The 12,938-nt window shown below is 45.7% G+C and overlaps 6 protein-coding genes across 6 annotated transcripts; 1 reads left to right on the plus strand and 5 right to left on the minus strand.

The window, feature by feature from the left end:
• Positions 1-37: 37 nt before the first annotated feature.
• P174DRAFT_509440 (BRcat and Rcat domain-containing protein) lies at positions 38-2,112 on the plus strand (the record flags this gene model as incomplete). Its single annotated transcript, XM_024831554.1, has 5 exons — positions 38-709; positions 740-972; positions 1,081-1,131; positions 1,219-1,541; positions 1,696-2,112. Exons 1-5 carry the CDS (start codon positions 537-539, stop codon positions 2,110-2,112), a joined length of 1,197 nt encoding a protein of 398 aa, XP_024688125.1. The 5' UTR covers positions 38-536.
• Positions 2,113-2,932: 820 nt separating this feature from the next.
• P174DRAFT_417189 (uncharacterized protein) lies at positions 2,933-3,245 on the minus strand (the record flags this gene model as incomplete). The annotated part of the gene is made up of 2 exons (XM_024824586.1): positions 2,933-2,988; positions 3,083-3,245. The coding sequence occupies 2 exons, from the start codon at positions 3,243-3,245 to the stop codon at positions 2,933-2,935; spliced, it is 219 nt and encodes a 72-aa protein (XP_024688126.1).
• An 82-nt stretch (positions 3,246-3,327) lies between these two features.
• P174DRAFT_361822 (uncharacterized protein) lies at positions 3,328-4,077 on the minus strand (the record flags this gene model as incomplete). Its single annotated transcript, XM_024821813.1, has 1 exon — positions 3,328-4,077. One exon carries the CDS (start codon positions 4,075-4,077, stop codon positions 3,328-3,330), a length of 750 nt encoding a protein of 249 aa, XP_024688127.1.
• Positions 4,078-5,034: 957 nt separating this feature from the next.
• On the minus strand, positions 5,035-5,568 carry P174DRAFT_350794 (uncharacterized protein; the record flags this gene model as incomplete). Its single annotated transcript, XM_024821726.1, has 1 exon — positions 5,035-5,568. A coding segment is annotated over one exon (534 nt), but the record flags the coding sequence as incomplete, so codon positions are not given.
• A 1,589-nt stretch (positions 5,569-7,157) lies between these two features.
• On the minus strand, positions 7,158-7,736 carry P174DRAFT_469446 (uncharacterized protein; the record flags this gene model as incomplete). The annotated part of the gene is made up of 1 exon (XM_024830572.1): positions 7,158-7,736. A coding segment is annotated over one exon (300 nt), but the record flags the coding sequence as incomplete, so codon positions are not given.
• Positions 7,737-11,357: 3,621 nt separating this feature from the next.
• Positions 11,358-11,628, minus strand: P174DRAFT_417191 (uncharacterized protein; the record flags this gene model as incomplete). The annotated part of the gene is made up of 2 exons (XM_024824587.1): positions 11,358-11,555; positions 11,623-11,628. The coding sequence occupies 2 exons, from the start codon at positions 11,626-11,628 to the stop codon at positions 11,358-11,360; spliced, it is 204 nt and encodes a 67-aa protein (XP_024688130.1).
• Between the last annotated feature and the right edge of the window lie 1,310 nt (positions 11,629-12,938).

The raw sequence follows: 12,938 nt of genomic DNA on the forward strand, positions 1-12,938 counted from the left end.
GATGTTGAGATGCGACTTGCCAGCAAATCGCTGTGGTGCTTCGTGTGCAGTCACTTGATAACATTGAGTCTGGAGTTTCTCTCAAGCGCCAGTTTTCACAGTAATCTAAGTTTTGTTTATTGATTGACCACCTATAGCATCCAATTTCACAGAAGCGACACCATGCGGTCTGAACTTATTTGCGTGATCAGTTCAAGGGCTTCGCGGGATGGGCGCCAAAGTTGCGACCAAAAATCGGTGTGACTGACAGATCGCATGCAACTTCAGTTTTACTCCCCGCTTGAGCAAGGGCTCCCAAGACTGTGATATTCTCTCGGTAGCGCCAGCCTAGAGCGGGGCAAAGGCCATAATTGCTGCTTTTCGGTGCCAGGTCGTACAAGATACGGAAAGGCATGTGGACCATATATGCACCAATATTTCAACCTGCGGTGTAGTGGTGGCCCCCTTCTTTGACAACACATCCCTAGATTAGTTCAAACGCTTTCTCTCAGCTTAGCAGACATAATCTGCCTCATATCTTATTCAGTTCAGCTACGATGGCCTTTGTCCTAGCACCAGAAATAGACCAGCCTACAGCTGACCTGCTTGTTCAACTACAGCTGCAAGATGCCAGTCTTTACTTTAAATCCTCCAAAGGGAAATCGCGTGATCCCACTGACGAGGAGCTGGCATTTCAGCTACAAAATAAGGAGTTAGAAATTATTTCTCAGTTACTCACAGATAGATAAATAGCTACAAGTTTCGCAGCTGCAGTCCAAGCTGATAGATGCATCGTGGCTGTGAACCAGGTGGAAGAAGAGAACGCATGTAATAACCAAGATATTGCTCGTCAGTGGATGGAGAATGGATGTCTTGAGTCTTCAGCTGATTTCAAATCAAAATCAGTGACTTTGGATGATGAGACTCTGGCTAAACTCCAAATCTTATATGTGTCCGGCATGGAGGGATACCAAAACATAGGGATTATAGGCGGTGGCGATTCCGAAACTGAGCAAGCCAAGTCGTCTGCTTGGGCAGCTCAATGAACTGGTCAATCACTATCACCAATGCGTCGATGTGTAGCCTATCAAGAATAAACAGAATTTGTCAACATGGCCTGTGTTCCTTGTCAGCATGAGTATTATTATCCCTGTTTGGAGGACCTTTTCAAAGCTTCACTAACAGATGAATCCCTGTTCCCTCTGTGATGCTGCCAACAACCTATAAATATGAACATAGCTCGCATATTTCTCAAGTCCAATCTAATAGAGCAGTATGAGAAAAAGAAGATTGAGTTTAAAACTCCAAACAGAACATACTGCTACTATTCTGAATGTGATGCGTTCATCAACACATCACACATTAATGGTGAAGTAGCCACATGCCCCAGTTGCGGGCACATAACTTATACAAACTGCAAAGGGCGGGCACATATGGGAGACTATCTGAATAATACCGCCATGCAACAGCTGTTAGCAACCGCACAAGAAAACAGATGGCAACGCTGCTATTCGTGCTGGAGAATGGTGGAACTGGATCATGGTTGCAATCATATAATGTTCGTGACCCCTCCAATATCCCCCGACCTTCTAAGCTGCCCTTTCTTTACCTCTCATGGCCCTGATTCTAACTGAAAAACATAATAGCTGTTGCTGTGGTGCCCAATTTTGTTACAACTGCGGAGCGCAGTGAAAGAATTGCAGATGTGAATAATAGGATGAGCGTCGTCTTCTTGCGCGTGCATACCAATTAATTGATCGAGATGGAGACCAGCCGCTCGCTGCTAAACCCCCACCAGATATCAATGAGCCTCGGCTGGAGGGTCACCTTGCCATGGAGACTAACAAGTTTCACATAGAAAGTCAGGAAGCACAACCAGAGCAGGCAGATGAAGAGTCGCACGCCGCTCCAGAAGCTTCAGCATCCCCTTCTTCTCAGACACCACGAGATATTTTGGTTGCGAGAACTATTCAGGAGCTCAGAGAGAATCATGAGTGCATGCATGATAGATGGAAGTATATTCGGGGACCCCATCGATGCGAGGAGTGTTCCTATTATTTGCGGGAATATATATTCGAATGCCGTCAATGCAGGATTCAAGCTTGCAACCGGTGCAGAAGGAATAGGCTTTAGTCAGGGTAAATGCAGATGTTTTAGTAACTCATTCTTCGATATGCCGTGGGATCATAGGGCAATTCGCGCTCTCGGCTTTTCGTGTTTGATTCTGTCCGCGGGGAAGCATCGACAATTTATAACCGCGCCGTCAAGGCTTTTTGTATGACTGGCACAGTAGCTATCGAATCGGTTCGATTCTATATACAGCAGACAGATACCTTACAAACCCGCTACCAAGGTTTAAGTGCTGTGCTGAGGGACCACGCATTCCATCTGGAGATTTTGCCAGTAACGACTCAGGAGCTGCACAGCCTGGTGTACCTCCCAGTGTCCCTAGTGGCATGACTGTTGGAGCACTTCCTGTCAGTCCCTGTCTGATGATGATCCCGAAGACAAGGAAGCTTATGAAGGAAGTGGCGATGGCCAAATTAATGATTGAAGTTGGTAATATTGGAAGGGAACCACAAGCTCCTGATCTCCAAGGCAAAGCCTGGACTTGTGCCTAGCCTGAGCGCATGTCTTTAGAGTAACGCCCATGTCCCTTGCTTCCTCTGGGACGATTTGCAAATCCGCGAGGCACTCAAGAGAGTGAGATGCATGGTAGCAGTCAAAGAGAAACACTTAGGAAGGTCGCCTTTGCTTCCTAGGATATGCGGGCCATAAACATATGCGTGAGGTGTGAAAGGTGGCCTACGGATCAGCCAGCTATAAACTTGTGTGCCTGGGTTATATGGAGGCCTAAGCAATGCCAATATTCAGCCATACTGATCTGAGCGTTCTCCAGACCTAGGCCCGCGCGCCCAGGTCCTGTCAACGCGCAGGGCATGAGCGTCGAACGTCAGTACCTGAGCGACGTCTCCCGACCAATAAAACCTAGTATGGGAGATTCATCCTCTATGGCTTGCGTACGTCAGCTTAGCGAGTAGGCTTGCTCCGCAGGTCAACCAACAAGCCGCACACATAATCATTCACTCTCTATGTCACTTACCAGTGACGATGGCGAATAGAGACTTGTAAGTGTGCATGTTGCGGCTAATCTTAGTCGCATCACTGGCTGATAGTATTAAGGCAGATTCAAAGCAAATGGCTTGTAGAATCTTGACGACGACGACGGCGGCGGCGGCGGGAGTGGGGAGGTACCGAGTGAGCATACCTGACAAAGGCAGAGATGACTGTTTGCCATACTGCTATCCGACCAGAAGGAATAATTTGGACGGGTGTCAATAACATGTTTTACAATATCAGCCACCAGAGGCCATCCTCGAGAACCGTCTGCTCTACAGCACATCGTAAACAGCAACCCGGGCTCCTTAGCATCGTGCGTCGGGCTCCTGGTGTGCCACGATGTTGCAGAAGTAACATCGACACGCCGATTAATGCTCTCCAACGAGCGGCCCTATTTCTGGCGGTCAAAAGTATAACGATTTTCTCGTGTACAGGCGGAGGCGGGGATATATCGTTGATATCCATACTTGCCGCCCATCCTGGTTGCAATGTAACAGGTTGGTCATTGATAACTGAGTGTGAACAGTCAATGGTCTTCATGACTCCAGACATCGCGTTAAATAGTTCTCTGTATCCTGTTCGTCGGATCGTTGTTCCGGGAGTACTTTCTGGGCCAGTGCGGCTGACAATCCCGAGAGTGACGACGAAGCTATGATTATTTTCCCCCACCATGGGATTCACAAACATAGCCCCATTATCCCAAAGCCCGTTTATTGTCGCACCACTCCGTTCGGAGATGCTCCATGCTGTCGCCGACGATGATGCCCCGACAAGAGGGCCGTCAATAATGGCATGCTTTCGTACGCCGTTTCTAGAGGGCACACCGGCCTTGACAGTAAAGAAGCCCTCGTCGACGTAGCTAGGATCATGTAGGTCGCGATCGCTGAGTGTGTTGAGGAACACACTCCAACCGCGGTGGCTCGTCAAAGCTGCCGACTCCAAGTGGCTGTGGGTAGGCAAGGGACCCAGTAGGAGCATCCTAATCGCTTGAAACCAGGAATTTGCGGCTACAGATAGCTGCTTTCGACCATCCCATGTACGCAGGGCATTCACTAGGGGATGTTCCGCCAGGATCGTAGTCATGGGATGAGAAAGTGGTACGCCAGCGCACGTTTCGAGGTTTCTGATATAAGCCAAGGCCAGTACTAATGTCACTAGGGCCGGCATCGCTCGAAGCAAGTCTTTCCACATGTAAGCTCTTCTCTGAGGATCCTGATCGAGAACAATGGACAATACGGTCGGTGGTTGCAACGTCTCATTCAGAGGTTGGAGCTCATACATCGGGATTCGATCCTCCACAGCTGCTTCGGTGATAACGTCGTTATCAAACAGGAAACGGGCAGCCCTAAGAATATCTTGGGACGTTGAACGTCGGAGGAGCTTTTGTGTTGGCTCGCGGGGGATAACTTTTCCATTGGACGCCGAAATTCGCACGGATACCAAAATAGCAAACGCAGTGACCATGATGCCAATCTCTTCAATCACGGCAGGCTTTCCGACGGTGACGCTGAGACTCTCTAGTTCCATTTTGCCGTAACCTTTAACTGGAGAGGTCCAATCGGGCATCAAGTACTCGTCCGAGTCCAACTCGATTTTAAAGAGCTTCTCGTGGTCCGTAGCATCAAGGAGGATAATTGAAGGGCGATAAGGATCGGACGGATCCTTCGGCTTAGTGTCAATAATAACTTGGGGCGGACCGGTTCCAAGGAGATGCTCAACGAAATGTGTCGGGCTGAGCCCTTCATACACCTTCACGAGCACAGTTAACCCGAGTATATGATGAGCCCAAACCGCCAAAACGCACACGCCTGTAGTGTTTTGGTTGTTGATGACTACCAATCGATCTTCCGGCATAGACTGGACCAAGGGAAACATCCGCGTGCAACCGCGGAAGATAGCGACGTCCATCGCAGTGAAGGCCATTTCTCTCATGCCTAGATGGCGTGCCACAGCCTCCAGGTAATAACTCCAATGGAATGAAGTTGTCTGTTCTTCGCAGGCTGTCAACACTCCCAAAATGCTGTTCTCGTCAGGAGTCGGTATGTTGACATCGGCTGGTGCGCACTCGGCATCTTTGTCGAAAATACGTCTGATTGCTGTGGCGAGCGAAGACTTCTCATGTACCGAAGTAAGGAGGGAGAATTGAATGACTAGTCTTAAGTACTCACGCTGTTGTAGAGCTCGAACCACCGTCGGACCTGGTCCTGTCTGAAGGAGAATCCTCTCACACAAAGGTTGCGAGCTTGCCGCGCCTTTCATGCTTTCTTTGAACTGACGCTCCATCCGCTCTTCAATCTTGCAATACCCGAAAATGCGTAGTAGATCTTCTTCCGCCAAGACATCAGATCCAGACTTGTTGAGTTCTCGCACCATCCTCATCACGGCTTCCGTCGCTTTATCAGCGACCACATGTAGAGGAAGCAGCCGGGTCAGCTCGAGCGACAGGGAGAACTGGTTTTGGAAGGACATTGTCCATCAAACAAGCTTCAGTGTCCTTTACTTTTGTTCTCCTTTGCCTGCAGGTCGTTGAAGGAGGCTGGCTGATTAATTCTCGCAGTTGCTCGTGCGGACGGGTTAAATGTGAAATAGGTAAGTGCGATGGCTGGACGGTGATTGTTGTGGTAGACCAAGAGGAAAGCGAAGGGAAGCAGGACCGTAAGCTAAATGCGGGGTGTTAGGCTGGTCTGTGCTTCCTCCCAGCAGTTATGGCCATGCCACGAAATGTGGAGATTGTTCGATTGGTGGTATGCTGTAGGGAATTGCAGCATTACCGCCACTCCGCATCTCAAAGATTTCGTAACTGAAGTCTGGCTGAAGAGAGTGGAGAAAAATACCCTATGGAAGAGATATTATGTGACTATGTATCTGCTATTTTAGAAGAGCAACTTCTATTTGTCAGATCACAGCCTATAAGAATGTCTTCCTAAAAAAGTACAGCGTTGCATATTGCCTCTGCTGATCCAGCTTCCGGAGTTGGGCCATCCAGTCCCCACGCTGCGGTCTATTTCTCTACCAGTTTAGTCACACCACCAGTGAAATCATGGGCAATAACTAGTGGCACAAATGCTAAGTAACCACCGCCTATGGCATTCCATCTGGAGTTTAAAGGGAACTGTCAGAATACTGCATGCGATATGATGCTGTATTTAGTATTTTATACTTAAAAAGTCACCTCACATACACAGCCAGCCGGGATACTACTATACCTGACCTCACTAGGTAGGATCTATCTCATAAGGAGCGAGCATCCTACTGCTGGTCTAACTTAGTGCTGCTACTTATAGCTGTAAATCCTCAGTGCAGTCATTTTCCAGGATCGCGGACGCTTCATTGTTGGAATAAGGAAAGTTAAAGATTAATAGGAATCGCGGATCCTGCTGGAGAATGGGGTAGAAATAATGCTGCAACACCGCAACATAACCAAAAAAGGGACATGGGAGACCTAAAAATATATGTAAGCGCCTTACTTACTAGCAGGCATAGCATTAGACAAGTGAGCCTGACTTTATCCAGTACCACATGCTTACCGGGGTGCGACTGCTTCCCCAAATGTCTCCATGTTGTAGTTACCATTAGGACACCGCTCTCTATGTATGAGTGCCTTAGCGGCCAGTGCTAACTAGGCGTGCATGAATACTAACCCCGTGTCCACCACCTTATGTGATTTGACAGCCTAGTTTGCAGTTTGTCTTCCCGCCAAGGTGGGCAGTTCTTTCTACCCCGCCGCTTCAGCCCAGTTGAGTAGCGGAGCTCCAAGCACGAGCCTGTGGAACAGCAGTGCCTGATCAGAGCCCTATTATGATGGCTGCTTTCTCAATTTCAGCATCAATCTGCTGCTCCTGTACCCGCAGTGCTTGTGTGTGACAATTAGACATTTCAGGCTCAGCACCTGACACTACCTCCTTGTAGATATCCCCTAGGTAAAGATCCCACAATATTTATATTTCCACCTTAATATTGGTAGCCCAATCACAGTGGGCCCTGTAATTAAGCAGGAACTCATGATCAGCAAGCTAACAGTCAGAGAGTTCCTCCTTAATCCTAAGTATGATCTAGTAGAAATGTTCAAAGTTAATAGGCTTAGCGTAGCCCGCCTAATAAGCATACTAGTACTGGTAGTTAACAACAATACAGTGAGGGCAATCAGTTAGGAGCTGTGACGCAATGTTATACATAGGGGCCCACACCCTAAAGCATCTCACTATCCATCCTAAGCTCCAGCTAATATCATAACCACTGAAGGAAGGGTTCAGGAGACACTCAGTCATCTCCTTACATAGTGTTTTAAGGTCTGGAAGGTGATCTATGTCATTAAGGTAGTCGCACAGATCCAAACCTTAGTCAAGCAGTATCTGAAGTGAGACTTGATGTTCTACATACTGTTCAGGAACCTCCCATTTAAATATATATTCATACTTGAAGACATTAGGGTCTTCCATGTTCTCCAACTGTTGCGCAAGCTTTTTCGCGTGGTGGTAACTGGCGTCTGTGTCCAGAATAAAGATAATCACGATCCAGATGAGTCCAGGGTCTTCTCTTAAGTTATAGTACTTCTCTAAGCCATGGTGTAGGGCTTCAATGGGACGGTCACTCACAGAGACAAGAGCAGTAGGGATCCTATTCACTCTGTCCCAGTGTTAATCAAATTGGAAGAGGAGCTCTGCCTAGGATAGGCAAGGGCTGATGCAGTCTATTCCACATCTTAGGCAACCAGTACTGCTTGCTGAAAAGCAACAGTAAAAGTATCAACCTCAACAGTATCAGCTCATGCTTGGAGAGTCATCCAATATTAAAATAAGTAGGACCACAAGGATGGAATGCCACATAGTATACAAGTTTACTGTGGGGTATGGGAACCAGAGGACTGTGGCACTCCTATTATTAAGAGATTGCCAGATCTGAGAGGTCTATTCTGAGTATTTGCTCTATTTGCATCAAATCTTCTAGTTTCCAGACCTTGGTTTTCGTATGCTATTGTGCAATGATAGGGATAATGATCAGAGTAACCTTATATTAAGTAGTGTATGTCAAGAGAGGCTCCAGCAAACAATTTATAAGGATTTTAGGGTATCCTATTGTTTTGATGCGCTGGTGCTCCTACCCTCTATATACTACCATTGAACAAGTTTCGTCTGGGCCAGATCCACCAGGGTGCTAGTTTCGTCCTTGGTAGGTGACTCTGTCACTCAGGATAAATATAGAAAAGCATATATAATTGTGAGAGAGTGAGCCATTTCTTTACTGCCTGCTGGATATCAGCCTAACTCTGGGTGCAGGTAATAACTATTTTATACTCTTAACTTGTCACCCATGCGTGCCTATTACTACTTCACATAATGGAGTAGTGCCCACTCAGCTTTAAATATCTACAGAATAGCGCATGTTATTCCTTAAACAACATGGAGCACCTGCCAGACTAGTTTATAATGTAAGAAAAGTATACACTAATAGGAAGTAACTAACAGGGTGTAGTATCTTCTAGTCTCAGCCCTTGTATATTATTATGGACTTAGAGTAAGTCTAGTTATTAATATATACAGCAGCTGTTAAGTGATTCCCACAGTCACTAAGAGAAGAGTTAGATATTCCTAGGCAAAGTCAAGGCGAAGGGCCAATCATTATAAGAAATATTAACCTGGATACTTTTACCCTATACTACAAAGTATGCTTGTACTGAGAACTACTTAGTCTTAGAGACGCGCCTTGTTTTGCACAGTAGCTCTCAGAAGACGCCGAGATTGAAAGAGGCGGACAGTGGAGGTTTTGATGGACTGTTTGTAGTCATAGTGCTAAAGCACATAAGTAAGAGCTGCATGCTCCTGCATGCCCTCTTCATCCATGTTCAGGTCCATATTCATGTAGCTAAATATAAATAGGAACCCTTGAAGTTGCTTACCTTCTGCAAATTTCAGAACACTCTGGAAAATTCCCCTTTGACTGCCGCCTTTATCAATGAGCTGGCGCCGATGTTTCATTAATAAGAGCCAGAGGCCGCAAATAACCTAGCACGGTACATAATGGATTATTTGATAGTCAACATGGGCCCATTGCAGGGAAACTCCAGTTTCTGGGATTTTACAGAGTGGACACAGTCCAAGGGGCGATCTTCTACGTCCTAATGAGAGCTCTTTTCCTCCGATACTGGTGTATCAATTACGTGCATGAGGGCTCATAAATGCATGAATACTCCACCACAGTGCAACATTCAGGTTCAAACTGTCACGCTGCATCTAAGACCCGGACTCTGGGCGAAATCCTTCTTCAACCAGTCCAGTATTCAGGTTCGCCCCTTTCCGCACGAGCAGTGGCACTACTCCAGGTGTTGTCTATCCATCCCTTTAAACCACTCAATTTAATTTAAAGTTGGTTTATAAAATGTCACCCTCAAGGGTCCGCCCATCATTTCAAATATCCTCAGTCAATCCTCAGTCAGTTTATCATACTTTACACAGTAGTGCGAGTGAAGGTGCGCTGAGGTATGCCCATAATGCACAGATGTTAGCGCCTCACTGTTAGGTGGGATATCGAACTTTAAGTAGAGGAATTAGAGTGATTAAGACCTTTGCCATAGGTTTTATGTCCACAATAGCCCATAAACTTCAGATCAGTAGCCCACATAGTTAGCAAACTGTTTGGGATGCTGGTTAGCTGTCTGCAGGCCCAGCTGGCTTACAGTCCGCGGCCCATTGTCCACCCAGGATTGCGGATGACTGTTCTAGGGACAGGGACCAAAGTCACTGGATTTCCATCCCTAGGCTAGAAGCTTTAGCTTGAAAGCTCCAGCTTGTGAGCGCTGGCTTTTCTATAGTAATGTCCCACAGCCCGGTATGGCTTGTAGCTGTTAGCTTGTCGTCCTTTCCAGATTTCAGTCCTTCAATCACAGTCTATATTGGATCATTTATCTAGTGGGTTTATTGTCTCGGTCTCTATGCCGCCTATGGCCTGCTGGCTAACAATCTTGGACTGGGTACTGCTCAAATCTCAGTCCCAATCATGCTTCTGTTATTAGGCCTATACCTTCTAGGTTATGCTGTCGGCTCCGTGTAAGCTCCCAAACTGCTATCTATATTCGCGTTTATAAAGCACAATAAGGGACACAGACGCCGCTAGGAGTTGCCCAAACATCATCACCATTACCCAGTCACTTGCTGCTCCAGGCCACTCTCCTACGCACAACCAGATTATTACCACGCTGAGACAACTTCAAGCAATGCATAGCGGAAATTCAGAAGCAATGCGATCAAGCTGCCAGTCATTGTCAACTCGATCCTCTTAGCTTATCCGTTTGGTCGTACTAGCGGTCGCGTTGCGGATTGGTAATGCGGTCTTCTCGCCTGAGTAGCTACGGTTACAGTCGCGGTCGTCGAAGCACGGTCTGACGTACTCCAATTCATATATGATCAAGAGATGGCCAGAGAATGGGAAAAGAGGAGGCTGGGGTCTTGGCGAATTGGAAAGTCTGATCACGTGAGCAGCGCTTATGGACACGGTGGCGCTTTGATTCTCGACTCAGACAGAGCTCGGATTTCCGAATGGTTGACCGGTTGTCGACCCCAGTAGAATTCGTGCGGCCAATGTATCAACGTGAATACAGAAGTTCAAACGAGATATGCTGCAAAATTATGCATGCGCACTTTGTCTATTAAAAGAACAAACTGAATAGAGGCCGGTTAGGCTTATTTAGACAGGGAAAGTGAGCGTTGATTAACAAGGAGCTCATCACTCTTGAGGTGATCTTTGAGAAGTCACAAAGGTGCCTAGACCTTTTTCTTGGGGCATGTGAGCATCAGCTTACTCAAGGCTTGTCCCTAAAGGTACAGCGTTCAACTCCCTTCTGCGACGGGGAGAGGTTAGGTGGGTCTTAGTCAGGCATACTATTGGGTATGCCATCTCATTAAAACAAGGCGAGACACGTTGGCCAGTCATATTATTCTTAACTCTTGGTCATACGGGTACGCCTGCTTCAGCAGACAACTTGTTGGGTGGACGCCGTCTGTCATATGCTCAACTCAATACTTTTGAGGTTGAACTAATACTTGAGTAGTCCACGACAAGCAGGGCGCTAATCGCACCATAATAAGATTATGAATCACGATGTTACATATGCTCTCAAGCCGTTGCCTTAGCACAAGAGAAAATTCTGGATGGTCGACTAGCCAAAAATAACCCTCGTTTGCTTGACAAGAAACATACACTACGAGGGGGCGTATCTTTAAAAGGCGATGAACTCACCAGTGTTTGACCTTATTCTCCCACATCTATCCTGGCTGGGTTTGTTTTTTCGCAATGAGTACCTCAGATGGTTCGCCTGAGCGTTCCCTTGTTGCATGGGTATATGTGTCCTGGGTATTTGTGTCCTGGGTATTTGTGTCCTGGGTATTTGTGTCCTGGGTATTTGTGTCCTGGGTATTTGTGTCCTGGGTATTTGTGTCCTGGGTATTCTCTATCCTGGGAATCTGTATCCTGGATCAAATACATCCTAGCATGCACAGAATGGGTCTGTTTACAAGAGTGCTAATTTACTTTCATTAAGATCTTATTTCAACTATAAAGACAATATGCTTTCCAGATCTATGATGTTTCTGTGTTGTTCTCCATTAATTGTTCCTTCAACAGATAAGCGTAGACCGTGGGAAATACCCACGATCATCTACTCTGGATATGAGGAATATGGGCTTCTTCATCCTTAGTAGCTGAAAAGTTTGGAAGAGTAGCCCCAATGCCAGCGGGGACTAGTTGGTCACTAGGAAGCAGTGCTGGCTCAGAGCTTATGGCTATTAATATAGCTAACACTGCAGCCTAGTGTTCTTAAAAGAGTGACTTAAGCATTTAAATTCAACCCTTTGACAGTGGCTCTGCGTCTCTATAGCAAGTTGCTCATACTGAATCACTGAGGCTTTAAATTATCTTTGACCTTCTAAGCTCCGGCAGTGCTTCCAAAATATATATTAAATATGATGTCTTGAGTGTTGCTCCAGGGAAATGGGAAGGGTCAGAAGTCCAATAAGTGATGTGTAAGCAATTGAATCAGGTTAAGCTAGGGTTGTTATTTTCGCGGGTTGGGCCGGGTTATGCCATCTTTTGAACCCAACCCAGCGGGTTTGGGTTGTAGATTTCTAGGGCCTAAACCCTGCCCATAACCTGGCGGGTTGACTATCTAGAACCCGCTGGGTTCTATTCTGCCAAGGATGTTATTCTCCGCCTACTAAATCTAGTTAGTATAGGCTGGGTTGGGCCCGCGAACCCGCTAAGCAATATTTAACATGTAAAACCATACTAATATTTAATAAATATAAATAAATAAATAAGTATTATATTAATTGAGCTAAACCTCTATTATAAAGCATTAATGAAGTAGTATAATATATATAAGGTATAGAAGTCTAACCTAAGTTAGATTTTCATGCAGGTTTCCAGAGGGGAACCTTATCTATAATAAATATATTAGAATCACTGGTTCTTTATAGTGAATATTAAGTATATATTTCTTGAACTTGAAGACTCTAAGTTAAATAAAGAACACACTACTACCCATAAATTATTCACTTCTATTCACTTCAAGCCTTAAATAAGCTGTAGTTATAGAATAATAGGCAAGCATGTATATATAATAATATCTTATAATTCTTTATACTTAATCAAACTCTCCTTCTTATTTATTTTTATTTATGTATAGACCCCTATTTACTGCATAAACCACCTACTTTATATATAGACACCTCCTATTATGTATAGAGCCTCACCATCTTCCCTTTTTCCATGTGTACAGAACACTATGATTAGCCTTAATTAATTTAATTAAATCTAACTCAGGTTAGATTTAATCTCCTAGACAGTAT

This window comes from Aspergillus novofumigatus, assembly GCF_002847465.1.
Source record: "Aspergillus novofumigatus IBT 16806 chromosome Unknown P174scaffold_1, whole genome shotgun sequence".
Lineage (NCBI taxonomy): Eukaryota > Fungi > Ascomycota > Eurotiomycetes > Eurotiales > Aspergillaceae > Aspergillus > Aspergillus novofumigatus.